Source organism: Labrus mixtus, chromosome 15, assembly GCF_963584025.1.
Source record: "Labrus mixtus chromosome 15, fLabMix1.1, whole genome shotgun sequence".
NCBI classification, from domain to species: Eukaryota; Metazoa; Chordata; class Actinopteri; order Labriformes; family Labridae; genus Labrus; species Labrus mixtus.
In genome coordinates this window covers 8,022,478-8,036,947 of record NC_083626.1, presented here as the reverse complement: position 1 = coordinate 8,036,947, position 14,470 = coordinate 8,022,478, and the positions used below count along the sequence as shown (strand labels likewise).

Below are 14,470 nucleotides of genomic sequence, written 5' to 3'. Positions count from 1 at the left end.
AGTGGCAGGAAAACAACTTTGGTGGCTGTGGAGAAGTTGGATTTCATACTTTTACATCAGACGCTCGATGTGAAAGCTGTTTCTAATGACAAGATTTCTCTTTGTGTAAAGACCTAAAGTGACAGCACTCGACGTCCTATCAATCGGACTCTTTTTTTTTTTTTTTTGGTTCCTAAACTACACCAGAATAATGTGGAGAACATGAGAAAAAATGAATTTCTTTCTTTTACATCATACAGAGCGCTGCTTTAAAAATAACAGCACATCTCTCCACGGAAAACATCAAACGCCATCACTCAAAAAAAGAGTTTTATGTCTTTGAGGGGCCATGTGAAGTACAATATATTATTATAACCATCATTACTATTATTAACATTCTTTTATTATTGTGGGTCGACAGTTGCTATTGATAAGACTCAAGAAAAAAAACTTCATAACACATTCAAAACATCCGCAATGACTGCAGCAGAGTGAGAAAACATGCTTCTTTACTACTTGAACTCCTCTGATCTGCCCAGCAGATAATATAAATCCCTTTCCTTTAAGATCTGAAGTAAGCTCTCACCTTCTTTGCAGCATCGATACACTGCATGTACTCTTTGGCCAGGTCTGAACACTTTAAGGTCTGATCCCCGTTGGCTTTGTAACAGGATAAAATCTGAGCCTGCAGGCCAGCACACACTGGGTCTGTGCTACGATACCTGTGAGAGACAGAGATACAGAAAGATGCATGAATGGAGGGGAAAATACATCTTTAAGATACATGTTTTAAAAGTACAAGTCCCTCTTGATCATATAACACTTGTGCCTCAAGAAATTAATACAGACTTAAAGGAGACATATTATGAAAAAGCCTCTTCTACAGTGTTTTTGAACATATATCTGGGTAGCCTGAGTGTCTACTGACCCACAAAATGTGAAATAAACCCATCCAGTCCTTTGTTTGTGGTCTGCATAAGTCTTACAACACAGAGAAAAATGCTCCGTTTCAAATGTGCTCTCCTTGTGATGTCACAGTGGGATTCTGGTTAAAAAAAAACACCCTCCCATCCCCTGTCATCTCCACCCATGGACTCCACCCTCAGCCTAGAGCAAAACGTTTTCACAGTTCCGCCATTTCTATTCTTGCTAGCGAAGGAGTGATGTCTACTGGGAAAACTGGGGGTGGGGGTGGGGGGTGTCATTGCATTTAAAGAGACACACACACCAAAACGGAGCGTTCTGAGAGAGCTGGTTCATACAGGGTCACAAACCTCCTCTGGTGCTTGATTCATGTTATATTTTGACCAAAGCCCAGCACAGATGTTTCATTTAGACCACAGGGGACTGTTTGAAAAGGTGGAGAAGGGGGATAACATGTCCTCTTTAAAATGTCTTGAAAGATACATTTTTGGGCCATTTTGTCTTAATAATTGTGCAGCTGATAAGAGAGACAGAGAGGGGGTGGGGAAGAGTGGGGGAGACATGCATCAAAGGGCCGAGGCGAGTCTGGTAGGGTTAACTTCATTCAGCCAGAAAGAACAAAAAGAAGGAGAAAAAAATATCCACCAATAATGAGACAAGAAAAGAAAATATATAAACCTCACCCACGGCAACCTGTTCGACAACCTATGGTTTGCAGAGAACGTGCTTCGCTGCAAATCACGCAATTAGTGCTAAATCTCATTTAATTGAGTGGGTAGGATCATTCTGATCAAATACAGCAGAAAAGTGTGCTTTGAGAGATTGAATCAGCCGTGCTTAATTTGATATGTGGGCTGTATTATAATTGGTCTTTGCCCGTCTATCGGTGTTGATTGTTAACTATGACAGGCCTGCTGCTGCCTGGGCGCCTCGCTGTAATGGATTCTGACTGATTGAAGCAGAGACAAGCCAGTTAAGAACGCCCACGCAGGTATGGAAAGGCACATGCACAAATGTATACACCCACACACACACTTTGTAAAACACTGTAAACAGTGCTCACATACACACACACACGCGCCAAACTACTCTACACTGCGCCCTGCAAATACTTTCTCTGTGAGGAGCATTTAACACCAGATTTAATTGAAAGCCAAATTAAAGGCTCTTTTAGGCTTTGATTCACAGAAGAGAGCTGACCTCAGCGTTTCAATTATAGCATACCAATGTCCACACACACATGCGAACACACGCACACACCATTCATCATCAGCTAGGCAGCAGTATCATGGAGTTTATCTGAGCATGGGTGATGGAGGGTTAAAGAGGAAAACGAACAGAGACTAAGAGAAAAACATACAAAGGCAGGGAGTGAGATAAAAAGATGAAAGGGGGAAGGAATGAAACATCCATTGGTGTTCTATCACAAGACCATTTTAAAAAAGATGACAGCAAATCAGATTACTCCGTTTCCCCCACACCACCTCCAATGGTTCATCTTTCCCCTTTAATCTGTCGATTTCTTCTCTCTGTCTTCTCTCAAACTCTGTCTCCTTTTTCTCTCCTCCCCTCCCCTCGCTCGCTCTCTCCCCCCCTTCTCCCATCACATTTACAACACAGAGAGGAACGACACCAAGGCGCGCCATCTTTATCTCGCTCTCCATTTGAGGCCGCAGACGATAAGGAACTCTCCTTTAATTTGAAATAAATGGCCTTCATCAGGGAAGCCAAAGCCTCCTGATAGCGCTGCGTGGTTTATTAAAGGCGCTTGAAGCAGAAAATTGGCTCAGCCGCTGCGAAAGCTAAAGCTCTGTCCACATGCTACAACAAATTGAAGGTGAGGTTTTAAATCAACAATATTAACTGAGCCGCTTACCAAAATAAATAAATAAAAATAGAGCGAGAGGCAAGAAAGGGAGGCCTTGGTTTAAAAAAAATAAAAAAATAAAAAAATAAAAACCTGAAACGAGGGAAAGCGGCGTCTGACAGCCCGCTGAGCCATGTACCGGGATGTTGTTGTTTTTTTTAATGTGTGTGGTGCTGCAAAAGCATTTTAGCAATCTTTTTTTTGGGGAGTTTTTCCACGCACCCAGGAGCGGGAAATATGACAAAACATAAACAGTTAGATTAGTTGCTTAATTAATGGTGCTGCCCATTATTTTTAATCTCCGCCAGCGAAGGCGGAGGCGGACTGAAACACAGAGGCCTCAGACTCGTGGAGCACGCAGACCCGGCTTACCGAGACAAAGAGAGGCAGAGAAATGAAAGGGGAGGAATTGGAAAATGGAAAAAGACACAAAACACACCACCGACTACAAAAGCCTCTGGCGAGGCTACGAGACTGATAAGGAAGATGCTTTTATCGCCTCCAAACCACGCTTCTCTCTGAGTTAGACTGATGGATTCTTTTCCTGTTTTTTTTCCTTAATAGCCTTGGCTGTACATATGAAGCATTGTTTGTCCCGCATACCATTTTATTTCCATCTTGTCAACCACAAAGTGTCGGTATCTGTTCTGTGTTTCAGGAAACTAATTAGAAAATCTTGTTAACATCTCACAAGAAGAAACACCAAAGGCGGGAGAACGAAGAAAATCCATCAATGTGCCTGACTTCAGGGCTACAACACCGTTTCAGTAAAAGTCTGCAAAGTGTTCCAACACTCTGTACATACACTGTCATACATGCTCCATAGAGTGTGTCTTCAGAGATTATTAGAGCCTGACCGATATGTATTCCAAGGGGCCGATACAGCTATCGACATTGGGGAAAGAAAAAATCAGAAACCGATATATCAGCTGATATCTTTATTAGATCTATCTTCGATCTGTAGAGACAGAAACACACATTTATTACTTTGATCCCTCAAACATTGTTATCAAACACTTGTGGAAAAGATATATAATGAAGATGAGATGGTCACTCAACTGGAAAGTAACTGTGCATGCACATGCATCACCGCTGCAGATTGATCATGCTTGTTGTAATCCATATAGCGCCCTCTGCTGGTAATAGACTGGTCAATAAATCTAGTAATATCGGTGCATATCTGTGATCAAATTAGCCGACACCGATAGTCACTTGATACGCTAATAGCCGATTAATCGGTCGGGCTCTAGAGATTATACACTGAAAAAAATATTAACAATAAAACTTTATTCCATTCCTGACAATTCTTCTTCCTAAAACTGAACTTTTAAACTAAACCAAATGGGTTATTCTTTTGGGTGGAGTTCATATTCATTGACAAGTGTGAAAGTGTAATTAATCTTCTCATCTATTTTATTAAAAAGAAATTGAGCATGTATATTTAAGAAATGTCACACTATCACTTTAGAGCTGTCACATTCAGTACTGCAACATTAAAATAATTAGCTTAGGTGCTAAAATTAAAAATGTTTAATCCGAGGTGCTGAAGGAAAGAAGTAAGGAAGGATTCTCATTCAACCAAAATAACCTTAAAATCTCTGCAGGGAGAACGAGAGAGAGAGAGAGAGAGAGAGAGAGAGAGAGAGAGAGAGAGAGAGAGAGAGCGAGAGGTAAACAGGTCCATGCTTATCTGCGGAGGTTGGAAATGGCATTTGACATGTCGGAGAGTCAGAATTACTGAACACGCTTCCTCAACATCACCAAGATTGATTAATGCTAGAGCGCTGGAGAGGTAAAGAGAAGCGGAGTGAGGATAACAGGAGAGGAAGAAGGGCAGGAGAGGTGAAGAGGAAAACAGGCAGAGAGACAGAGTTGCCTCTTATCTCTCGCTTGTAGCTTGTATGCACCTGTACCCTGACAGCTTTTCAATTGACTGAGGGCACACATCCTCTCCTCTCCTATCTTGTATCTCCTTCACTCATCCTCTCCTATCTCTCCATCCCTCTCACAACTGCAACCAGAGTGAGAGGCTCCTCTATGTACGAGTAAATTCTCTTCACTTTGTCTCTCATAAACATCGAATTGGAGGGATCGTACTTTCTCAAACGCCTCTCACATTTGCCACTCAGCGCTGTGTAGGTGGATATATTTTCCTTTAGGTTTCCTCAGTGGCTCCAATCAATAAATATGGTTTAAGCCTGGCACAGACTGAAAGTTTTAAAAGTCTCCAGACGTGGAAAATATGGGAGCGATCCCACACACGACATCAAAAAATTATAGATTGAACCATTTTGTTCCTATAGTGCGTGGAGAGCAACAATATGACCATAACCATATTCCTGGTGACAGTCAGGAACTAATGTTAGTTCAGGCAGGCCACAGAGTCACGCTCTACTATCATGCCAGAGTTTCGGTAACATCTGATCTCAAGCCTCATCAGCTGATGGCCAGCTGATTTGCTTCAAAGAATCCTATTGGCCAATTAGTACGTTTGTGCCTTATTTAAACTGCTCTAGCCTGCCTACTCTTTGCTGCTCCGTCTGCAAGCCGCATTTGTAACCCTCCCCCCCCCCAGCTTCTCCTTTCATGCTATTCTGACTTAAATCAATGTCATGCTGTTTTCATTGACGCTTGCTCTGTTTGGAGTTTGCTGCTTTTGTCCCAGTCTCAAGCTTTCCTTGTATGCATGGGAAGGGCTGGAGTGTGTGCTTTTCCTTCCCTAATGCTTTCCAAGTAAGCAATTGGAAGGGCAGGGAGATCCCAGAACAGAGCCATACGGCCAAATATAAATAATTGCAATAAAGTAATTTTCTTGACAAAGTGGTTCTGACTGAAAAAGTACTTTTAATGAAATATGTTCCTAAGGTAATGTGGAATACACCAGTAGTAGTCCCTCTAATTTTGGCATCCAATTTGTTCCAATTTAAAAATATGTGTGTATCTAGTTGCTGTGAAACTAAGTGTACCACTTCAGTCCACTTTATATCCTCCTCACCGACATATCTTTTTTTCCCTTTATATCCAAATCAGGTTGCTATAAAGCTCCTCTCCTCAGCAGCCAACTGAATGTTTAGTGGCATGAAATGTATAAATGTGAAATTCACTGTGGTCTACAGTCAGTGAACCATACACCACATTTTTTTTTTTGCAGAACTTCTCTAACAGCATAAAAACAGCCGCCTTGTAGTCTGCTTTTGAAACTATGACTCTGAGCTTGTCAAAGTTTCCCACCTTCTCGCTGAGTGATATCCGTAGGCTGGTACACAGACTGGGAGGATCTGACAAAGGCCGACTATTAAGGCTAGTTGTACCACTTCTGCAACAGACAGCCGGCCTTGTTAAAAAGCCTCAAAAGCTGAACTGACGTGGGTATCTCTCTTGTCTGTCTTGTTTTGCTATCATTCTATTACTTTCAACTTTCTCACACAAAATTGATCTAAACTGAAATAAAAGAGTTTCCAAAGTGGTGCCTTTTTCACTTCAGCTGTTATTCCATAGCCACATATATCCTGTTGAGTAAGCTCACGCATTATACCATTGCTTTGTCTTCATTTATACATATTTATATGGTCTCAGGCAGCAACCTCCAGTGTCAAAATAATTAAGCAAATGTGGACGTGCAAAAGAAAAGTGCATTTCCTCGAGTGTCCACTTGAGGCTGGCTTCAAAAACCCCAGAAGTCACTTAAACATCCTTGTTAAAACGCCCATTTTATCAGCAGAAAAAAACAAAAAAAACAATTCTTCTCTTAATAGATTGTGGACTTCTAACTCCTCCCTTTTGGTTTTATGTAGGATAAGAATGATGTCTTATTAGGGGCGTGGATGATCTGGCTGCAAGCGGACATGTTGAAGTTGTTTGCTAGGAGGCTTAAGGGCCACATCAACTCCACCTCTTTGCCTGGTTGACAGAAAGTCAGTTTGAGGCAGCATGGAGACAGTCGTCTTTTGGCCTCATATTTTAATTTCTCCTTCAGTAACCAATGGGTGACATCGCTGAGACTAAGTCCAGGTTTTATACAGTCTATGTCTGGGCTTTATTGTTGGTCAATTCCATAATGGCCCACAGCTGAAACCCACTTTTAAGAGGTCTTAATATGAAGAATAACTTCCAGAGACAGGGTGTTCAGTGAACTGATTTGATTTGGAGAAAAATAAAAATGTTCTGGCAAAATGTGAAAGTTTAAAGGAATAAAGTGATGCAAAAAGAGGGAGAAAAAGAGACAGGGATGTTTTTGAGGCTGTTTTATCAAGCTCCATTGAGTTTGAAAATCCCGAGAACTACAGGTTGCAGTCTTTAAGATGCACACACACACACACACACACACACACACACACACACACACACACACACACACACACACACACACACACACACACACACACACACACACACACACACACACACACACACACACACACACACACACACACACACACACACACACACACACACACACACACACACACACACAAACACACACTCTGGTTCTGGAACCTCAGAGTGTTGGCAGCCCTGTTTTGCTCCAAGGATTAAACTGTGGATTAACGCAAAACACACACACACACACACACACACACACACACACACACACACACACACACACACACACACACACACACACACACACACACACACACACACACACACACACACACACACACACACACACACACACACACACACACACACACACACACACACACACACACACACACACACACACACACACACACACACACACACGGCTTTGTTCTACAGCTCTGCACAGAGAGCAGCTTCACTCCAACAGTTCATAACACAAAACCAAAGTCTGAAGTTTCTCACTGATTACCCAACTGTTTTGGAAAAAGAAAATGTTAGAATATGGTTCCTTCTTCTGATTTTTTTGCAGCACAGACTATGACTCTATATAGCAGGCTCTCTGCATTCAACATTTTATCAATTCAAGCCGTTGACATATTTTTCAAAACTAACATGTAACATTTAAGATAACTCAACTTGAGTTCAATATCACATTCAAAGGCAAAAAAGCCCCTCCACATTTTCCCATACATATACAGCCCAGCTCTAAAACGCCTCCATTTTGATTTTATGAACGATACTTGTTATCCATAGTTAGGTGCGTAGCTTACATGATTGACAGCTGAGTTATCCTGCTTTCTGTTGGACAGGTGGGTGCCAATAACCGATGTTAGCTTGTGCTAGCGTGCGTTAGCTTGCAGTCAAACGTCCTGCAGTGAGTGTGCGCTTCTTGGTTTGATGAGCCCAGGAGGAGGGGCCCAGTTTGAATTCTGTGTTTACAAGCAGCAATGAATAAAAGGCACTGACTCTGCCTTTAAATAAACCCCACTTATAATGTATACTTTAAAGCAGGCACACCAACACACTTATCTTCGCACCTTAATCCACTGATTAAAGTGATACTATTTAATCCCCCAGAGGTCAGGGTGGGACTAGATTACAGAATAAATGAGAGTCTAATCTAGCCCATAAAACCTGTGAAAACGGGATATAATTGATTATACAGGTAAGAGCATAAAGAAAGCTTAGGTTATGTTATCTTATCTGATAAAACGCTCATGAATTTAGAAGCCACACACACACACACACACACACACTGAGCATGTATAGAGGATTAGCAGTCTCACTGTACTCCTCAAAGGTAAATTGGATTTTAACATCAGTACAGATCAGAATCACCTCGTTGTTGTTGCTTTAAGTCTGACTGTAATGAAGGTTTCATAAAACTAAGATCCTGATGACATCATCTCGTCACTCCTGGTTACAACGTGCAGGATGTTTATCTGAAGCTGGGCTGTGTGTATGAATGAATATTTAAATATGGAAGGGTCTGAATCAGGCTTTAAACTGAAGTACAGGGCTTTGTGTGAATTTGTAGTTCACAGTTGTCGTTGTCGTTCAACCCCGTCGTCGCTTGTGAATATTTAACATGTCTAAAAATTGGTTGATTCTTCAGGAAGAATTAATTTGAATGGTTTCAAAATTAAAACATTTGTCATATTTGCTTCCAGTAAATATCTGTTCATTAACGAGGGACAGATAAAAGAAGCGACACGTTTTATTCATTGTATTTCTGTTTTTGTTTACTCATCCAACCGATTGAACTGCTTACACAAAGATTTTTTTAAAATATCATTTTACATTTTTCCAGCTTGCCTTACGTTTTTGCAGGTGATTTTTTAAAAAGGTCTCACTAAAGTAAAGGTTGAAATCTGTACCTCTTGTGATTGGAAAACAGTTTACCTGTGTGACACATAGTTCAACAGCCGGTCGAGGCTTGGGTCTTTAATTTGGATTTCAGTGGGATGTTTTACACACTACAGCGGCCATGATTAGCTACCTTTCCCTGACTGCAGCTCATTACGAGTGCACAGTGAGAAGCAAGGATTGGAAAAACATGCTACTGCTAAATTCTGCTTAATTAAAGCAGCCAATTAAAGCATTTATCACATTAGTCAGGTGTGCTCCGGAGAACATTTGCATTTAAATGGTTAAAAAACGAGGAAAAGAGCAGATCGCTATCCGTCGCTGCTTATTAGTCTGCTGTGTGTTTGCCCGGGTGAATTGGTGGGTGGGTGTCAGAGGCCCCAGGGAATAATATCTCCTCACTTTTGGAACTGCAAATTAGTTTGTGTGTGTGTTTGTACGTGCAAGTGTGTGTGTGTGTGTGTGTGTCTCACCTCACGCTTGCCTCAGTCTTGTTGGCACCTTCGTGGAATTGGTCCTTGCTCTGTTGATATCTTTCCAAATTCTAAAGATACACAGGGGGACAAAAACAGAGAATGTCCCGTCTTTATTATGAGCATTAGTGTGTTTCCTAACAGAGAGGGGGGCCTGCTTTTTTGTCAAATTCATAGAAAGATGTATATGATCACAGCATAATTGTAAGTAAAGACACATAAACACATGAAGACATTCTTAATTTAACAAACATAACTTGTGTATTCATTGAAAACCTCATTACATTGGTACCTAAAATCTGTTACATCCAGAATACAAGTCAAACCGGTGAGAAAACTCTTCCTTTAACTTCCTGATAAAACAGATTTTATTCTTGCTTGAATGAAGACTTTATCGTGTACTATGAATAAACAAAAACAAACTAATCACTAAAACTCTCTTTAACAACTTTTGAAGTAATCCCTCCCTTCTGTCCCTCCTTTCCATCAAATAGCGCTTCTTTCCAAAACTCATATTCTAATGGTTTACATTTTAAAGATCCCCCATATGACCAAATAATGTCTTTCCCATAATGCAATTCTTCATCACTCTCTTTCTGTCATCTTCAGCTGTCTGCTTTTCTCTCTCGTCATTGAAATATCGAGAAACAAATCTCTTTGTGAGTCCAACATGGATCTGCATTTTTTTTGTAATGTATGATCTCTGCAGGATACAGCCCTTCGGCTGCCAAAATTGCTGTCATTTGTCTTTTGAACTCAAACCTACAGTAAACGGAGGAAGTACTGAAGTTGAATTTTCAGCCGTAGGAATGCTTTGAGATTCCTCCCTCTTCCAGTCAAACTAGAGCTCGGTAGTAATGAGCCGCGTTACTCATGCATTTTTTAAGAAATCGTGATATTGCAGCTTGCCCGGTGAGCACCGAACTCCAAGCGAGCAGGCAGTGGTATTATGATAAAACAAGCAGCTAATCCACAACAACTGCAGCCTTTCCTTTTTGCTGATCCTCCTTAGGCCTTCCAGCACTCGGCATCTCCCCCCAAATATTTAAGCAGCAAACTGTACCAGCTGGGGAGGGAAGGATGACAGGGGGAGACGGAGGAAGAAAAAAGAAAAGCTAGCAGAGAAGTAGGAGAAAAGAGAAGCAGCAGAAGGCACAGCGGTAAGAGTCAAGAGGATAGAGAGACGAGATGCAGAATGAAGAGAGTGTGTGATAAGTGAGTGCATGAATGTAAGAAGGTACGTGAGATACAAAAGGAAGTTCTGCCTGAGACAGATGTACTCATGGCTCGTATACAGGGACTATTAAATCTGACTGTACTTAAGGCAAACATGAACAACACAACACGCAGCTTAATATGGTTTAAATCACATTTAGATGCCACAAAGTGCTCCTCTCTGTAGCAAAGTGCATCTGGAAAACATCTGGTTCTTAAAGCAGTCCTCGATACGCCCGACTTCTACACCGAGGCTTGTCATCTAGCAAAGTGACTGTCAAACATACGAGTGTGTTACGTGCCAAAACCCATATTGGACCACAATATTGATTGCAACTGTGCCGTTAATAATAAATACAGTTGGCTACCGATGTGAATGGATTCTGACAGATGGGACTTAAAGCCCTGACAGTCAGTCCAAATGCTGTAAGTGCGTATGAAGAAAAGAGTCGCACTCAATGATGGAAATGTGGGTGTTTTTAAACCATGGTCCTATTTTTTTAAACATAATTTAGGAGTTAAAATTAGTTTTTTTTTTGTATAGTTTGTATTCTTCCAGTCGTTTGCTTCACCCTGCAACTATGAGACAGGCCTCATATTCTGTAATGCAGTTTTTCAAGTCAAATGCCCTTAAAAGGTCACGTATTCTCCTCCTTTTTAAGAAGTTTAAATAAGTCTCAGAGCTCCCTAAAACATGTGTGTGAAGTTTCTTGTTCTAAATCCACTCTGATCCTGTATTTGATCATGCCTATAAACCCCTCTATTTCAGCCCTGCTCAGAACAGGGTGTTTCTGTGTCTGTACCTTTAAATATGTAAATGAGCTGTGTCTGACCACGTCCCCTCTCTGGAAGGGCTTGGGTGTCTCGGTGCTTTCTCGCTCCATGTCCTATTGTTTACGGTGAGAAGGCAGATTCAGAGGGCAGAACAAACACCTAGCTGTGGGAGTGTCACCCACCTGGGGGAGGGGTTACTGCCTTTTGTGATGTCATGAAAGGAAAATCTCCAAATGGCCTGTTTGAGCACACATTTTCTGAAAAGTGGAGCAGGTAAAAGACGGAGAGGATGGACTTTTCTCATCATTTAGGGGGTTTGTAGACAGACTATTGACACATATTGATGTTAGAAAAACATGGTGAAGTGTATATTGCATGATATAGGACCTTTAAATGGATATAGACGGATTATGTGTGATATTTTAAATGCGTTCAAGGTTGTTTTATTGAAAGAATAACAGCCCTTACTCGCACACAGGGAGCTCTTTCATCTAGTCTTTTAACCCACACACTCTCCCACTTCATGTAACCTTTCGGTCTGACCTTACAGTCTAGGCAGCATTCAACAAACAACACAAAATACTTTTCTAAGGTGTCATACTGTGATACCTGGGCTTTGTGTTGACCATGTTGTGTGTACACTGTGTGTGTGTGAGCTTTGAGAAACATGTCCTCTTGTCATAATCTATGTTATATATTTCTCTTCTCTTTTTTTATTCTTCTCTTGTTTGGCTTGTATTCTTCTCTTGTACCGCCTTTGGAGGGTCGCAGGAGTCACTCACCGGCTCTGAGAGTCAACATATAGACAGTGTGTCCCACACATTAACGAAACAGTTATATTTATAGACGCCCAAGTGTAATTCCCAAACTCTTTTTGGTTTATCTATAAAATTACTACAAGAGAGAGAGAGAAAGAGAGTGAGAAGCCCGCTGACCGTACATCGCCCCGTGGATCGCTCCCGTGAATGCAACGATCTTTGAGCTACAGTACTACGTCTCATTTTGAACCTGTAGCTTTTTAGACTGTTGTTTTAATATTTCTCTGCAGGTGCTGTGATTGTAGTGATTCACACCCCACCCCTGCTAAATCCACCGCCCAGGTACAGCGTGATTCTATGAAAAACACTGGTAAAAATATTCCTAATTTTTAATCGTTTTGTCGATTAAATGTGCACATGCCTAATCTTGACATTTTGTACTTAAAGCTCATGTGAGGAACTTTCATGTAGCGTCTATTTTGGTGACCCCTGTTGACTTTTGTGTATCTTGGCTGTATATGTCTGAGTGGTATCCTGAAAACAAGACAAATTATCCTGTTGTCTTTAAAGTGTCAAACTCTCTGTGAATCTTTTTAGTGGACAATGCAAACAAAGACCATTTGTTTGCAGCATACTGTTAATAAACAAATCCAACAAGGACCCCGAGGCAGCAGTAAAAGGAACTGAAATATGCGATATAGAAATAGTTCTCCTATCTGATCTACTCCCTGAATGTCTGTTAGCTTTTGTAAGCTTATAGAGGCATCGGTATTAATTTCAGTCTCTTTCAGCTAAAAACTCCTCACAGGGTCATGTGTAATGTTAAATGTAGCTGCTTACATTTGTTTACAGCTCTGGAGGAATGTACACAAGCACTTTTCTTGGTCAGGCAAAAATAATGAGGCAACTCTAATGTAAGCCGCATTTCTGCACTGTTTAGTAATGTTACAAAACTCATATCTTCATCTCCAGATGGGTGCAGCGTCTGTGGAAATACTGCTAACAAGCTAAACTAATAAGCAGACTTGAAGCTCTCTCTGCAGCATATTGAGCAGATAGCTTTCCACAGGATGAAAGTGTTCAACTTTGACTCGGGCTGCACAGGGACCAGAGTGTATGCATTTACATAAAAAAGTGCAACACGGCAAAAAAGTGGAATTTTTTAACAAAGTATTTTAAAAAACTTTCTGATTAGAAGGCGCCACCAAGTCAGGAACACTCATACAGCATTTTGTTAATCTGTGTTTAAATGTAAATATTTGGTCGTGCTGTGAGTGCTGTGTGTTTCTTTCTTAAATAAAGTCCTCTGTCATTCTATTTGTGCAAGAAAAAAGGAACTGCCACTGACAATACTTGGAGGAAAGCGTTTCTGGTGTGTGTCGTGTGTGTGCAGATATTTTCCTGGTGCCAATACATGGAGGCTCCTGCTGACAGTGTGTCAAGAAAACTGTCAGACTTGGATGAGGATTATTATCTCCTCGTGTACGCTCCATTTCCACTACCTTCAAACTATCCTCTTCTTTTGTGAAAGGAGTGTGTGTGAGAGAGTGAGAGACAAAGACAGGTGGTAAAAGAAAGCAAAGATAAAAGACATGAGAGGACTTTGACTGATTCTGGTAGGGAGTATGTGAAACAGACAGCAGCTCTTTGGTCACATGAAACACATTTTTATGTCAAATCAAAGAAAGTATTAAACAATGACTTAGCAAGTGTCACGTCTATATTGGTTGGTGGCCTTCTGTTTTTAAGCCTTGAGCTTGGCATTTCTGTTTTGGGAATCATGGATTTTGGTTGAAGAGGAGCGAGATGGGGGCAAAAACTTAACTAAGAGCTAACAGCAGCGCTAGCTTGATTTAATAATTGCATCTGTTATTAAAGTAAAAGGTCCAATCTGTAAGATGTGTAGTGAATGAATTGATGAAGTGACCTTACTATATGATCAGACATTAAGGAAACATGCTATGTTGAAGTGCTGGCTTCTCTGACAACAATGCAGCAGCCAGTATGTCCTCCTTCTAACTTTAGATTCTGCTCCTGAATGCTCTGGATTTGTTTGGACCAGAGAAGGTAGGATAGAGTCAGAAATCAGGGAGAGGGAGAGAGAGTGGGGGACGACACTACGCTACCAGCATCCTTAGGTGCAAAGGGACTCTGCTAGCTTGAGACTTGAGGCCCTGTTGTGAAGGTTGGATCAGGCACCAGCCATATTCCATGTGTTCTGAAAACTACAGAGTGATATCCTAATACTT

The 14,470-nt window shown here is 41.1% G+C and overlaps 1 protein-coding gene and 1 long non-coding RNA gene across 3 annotated transcripts in view; one reads left to right on the top strand and one right to left on the bottom strand.

The window, feature by feature from the left end:
- chchd6a (coiled-coil-helix-coiled-coil-helix domain containing 6a) overlaps window positions 1-14,470 on the bottom strand; it is a 64,530-nt gene that overhangs the window by 20,347 nt on the left and 29,713 nt on the right. For both annotated transcript variants that reach the window (XM_061058485.1, XM_061058486.1), the window contains 2 exons: window positions 9,475-9,545; window positions 566-701 (listed from right to left, as the gene is read on the bottom strand). In XM_061058485.1, the coding sequence (XP_060914468.1) occupies window positions 566-701; window positions 9,475-9,545 (207 nt within the window). The remainder of the gene's footprint in view (window positions 1-565; window positions 702-9,474; window positions 9,546-14,470) is intronic.
- The window catches only part of LOC132990309 (uncharacterized), a 163,099-nt gene continuing 152,966 nt past the window's right edge, over window positions 4,338-14,470 (top strand). Inside the window, exon 1 of the long non-coding RNA XR_009676041.1 lies at window positions 4,338-4,440. This is a non-coding gene — a long non-coding RNA (uncharacterized LOC132990309). The remainder of the gene's footprint in view (window positions 4,441-14,470) is intronic.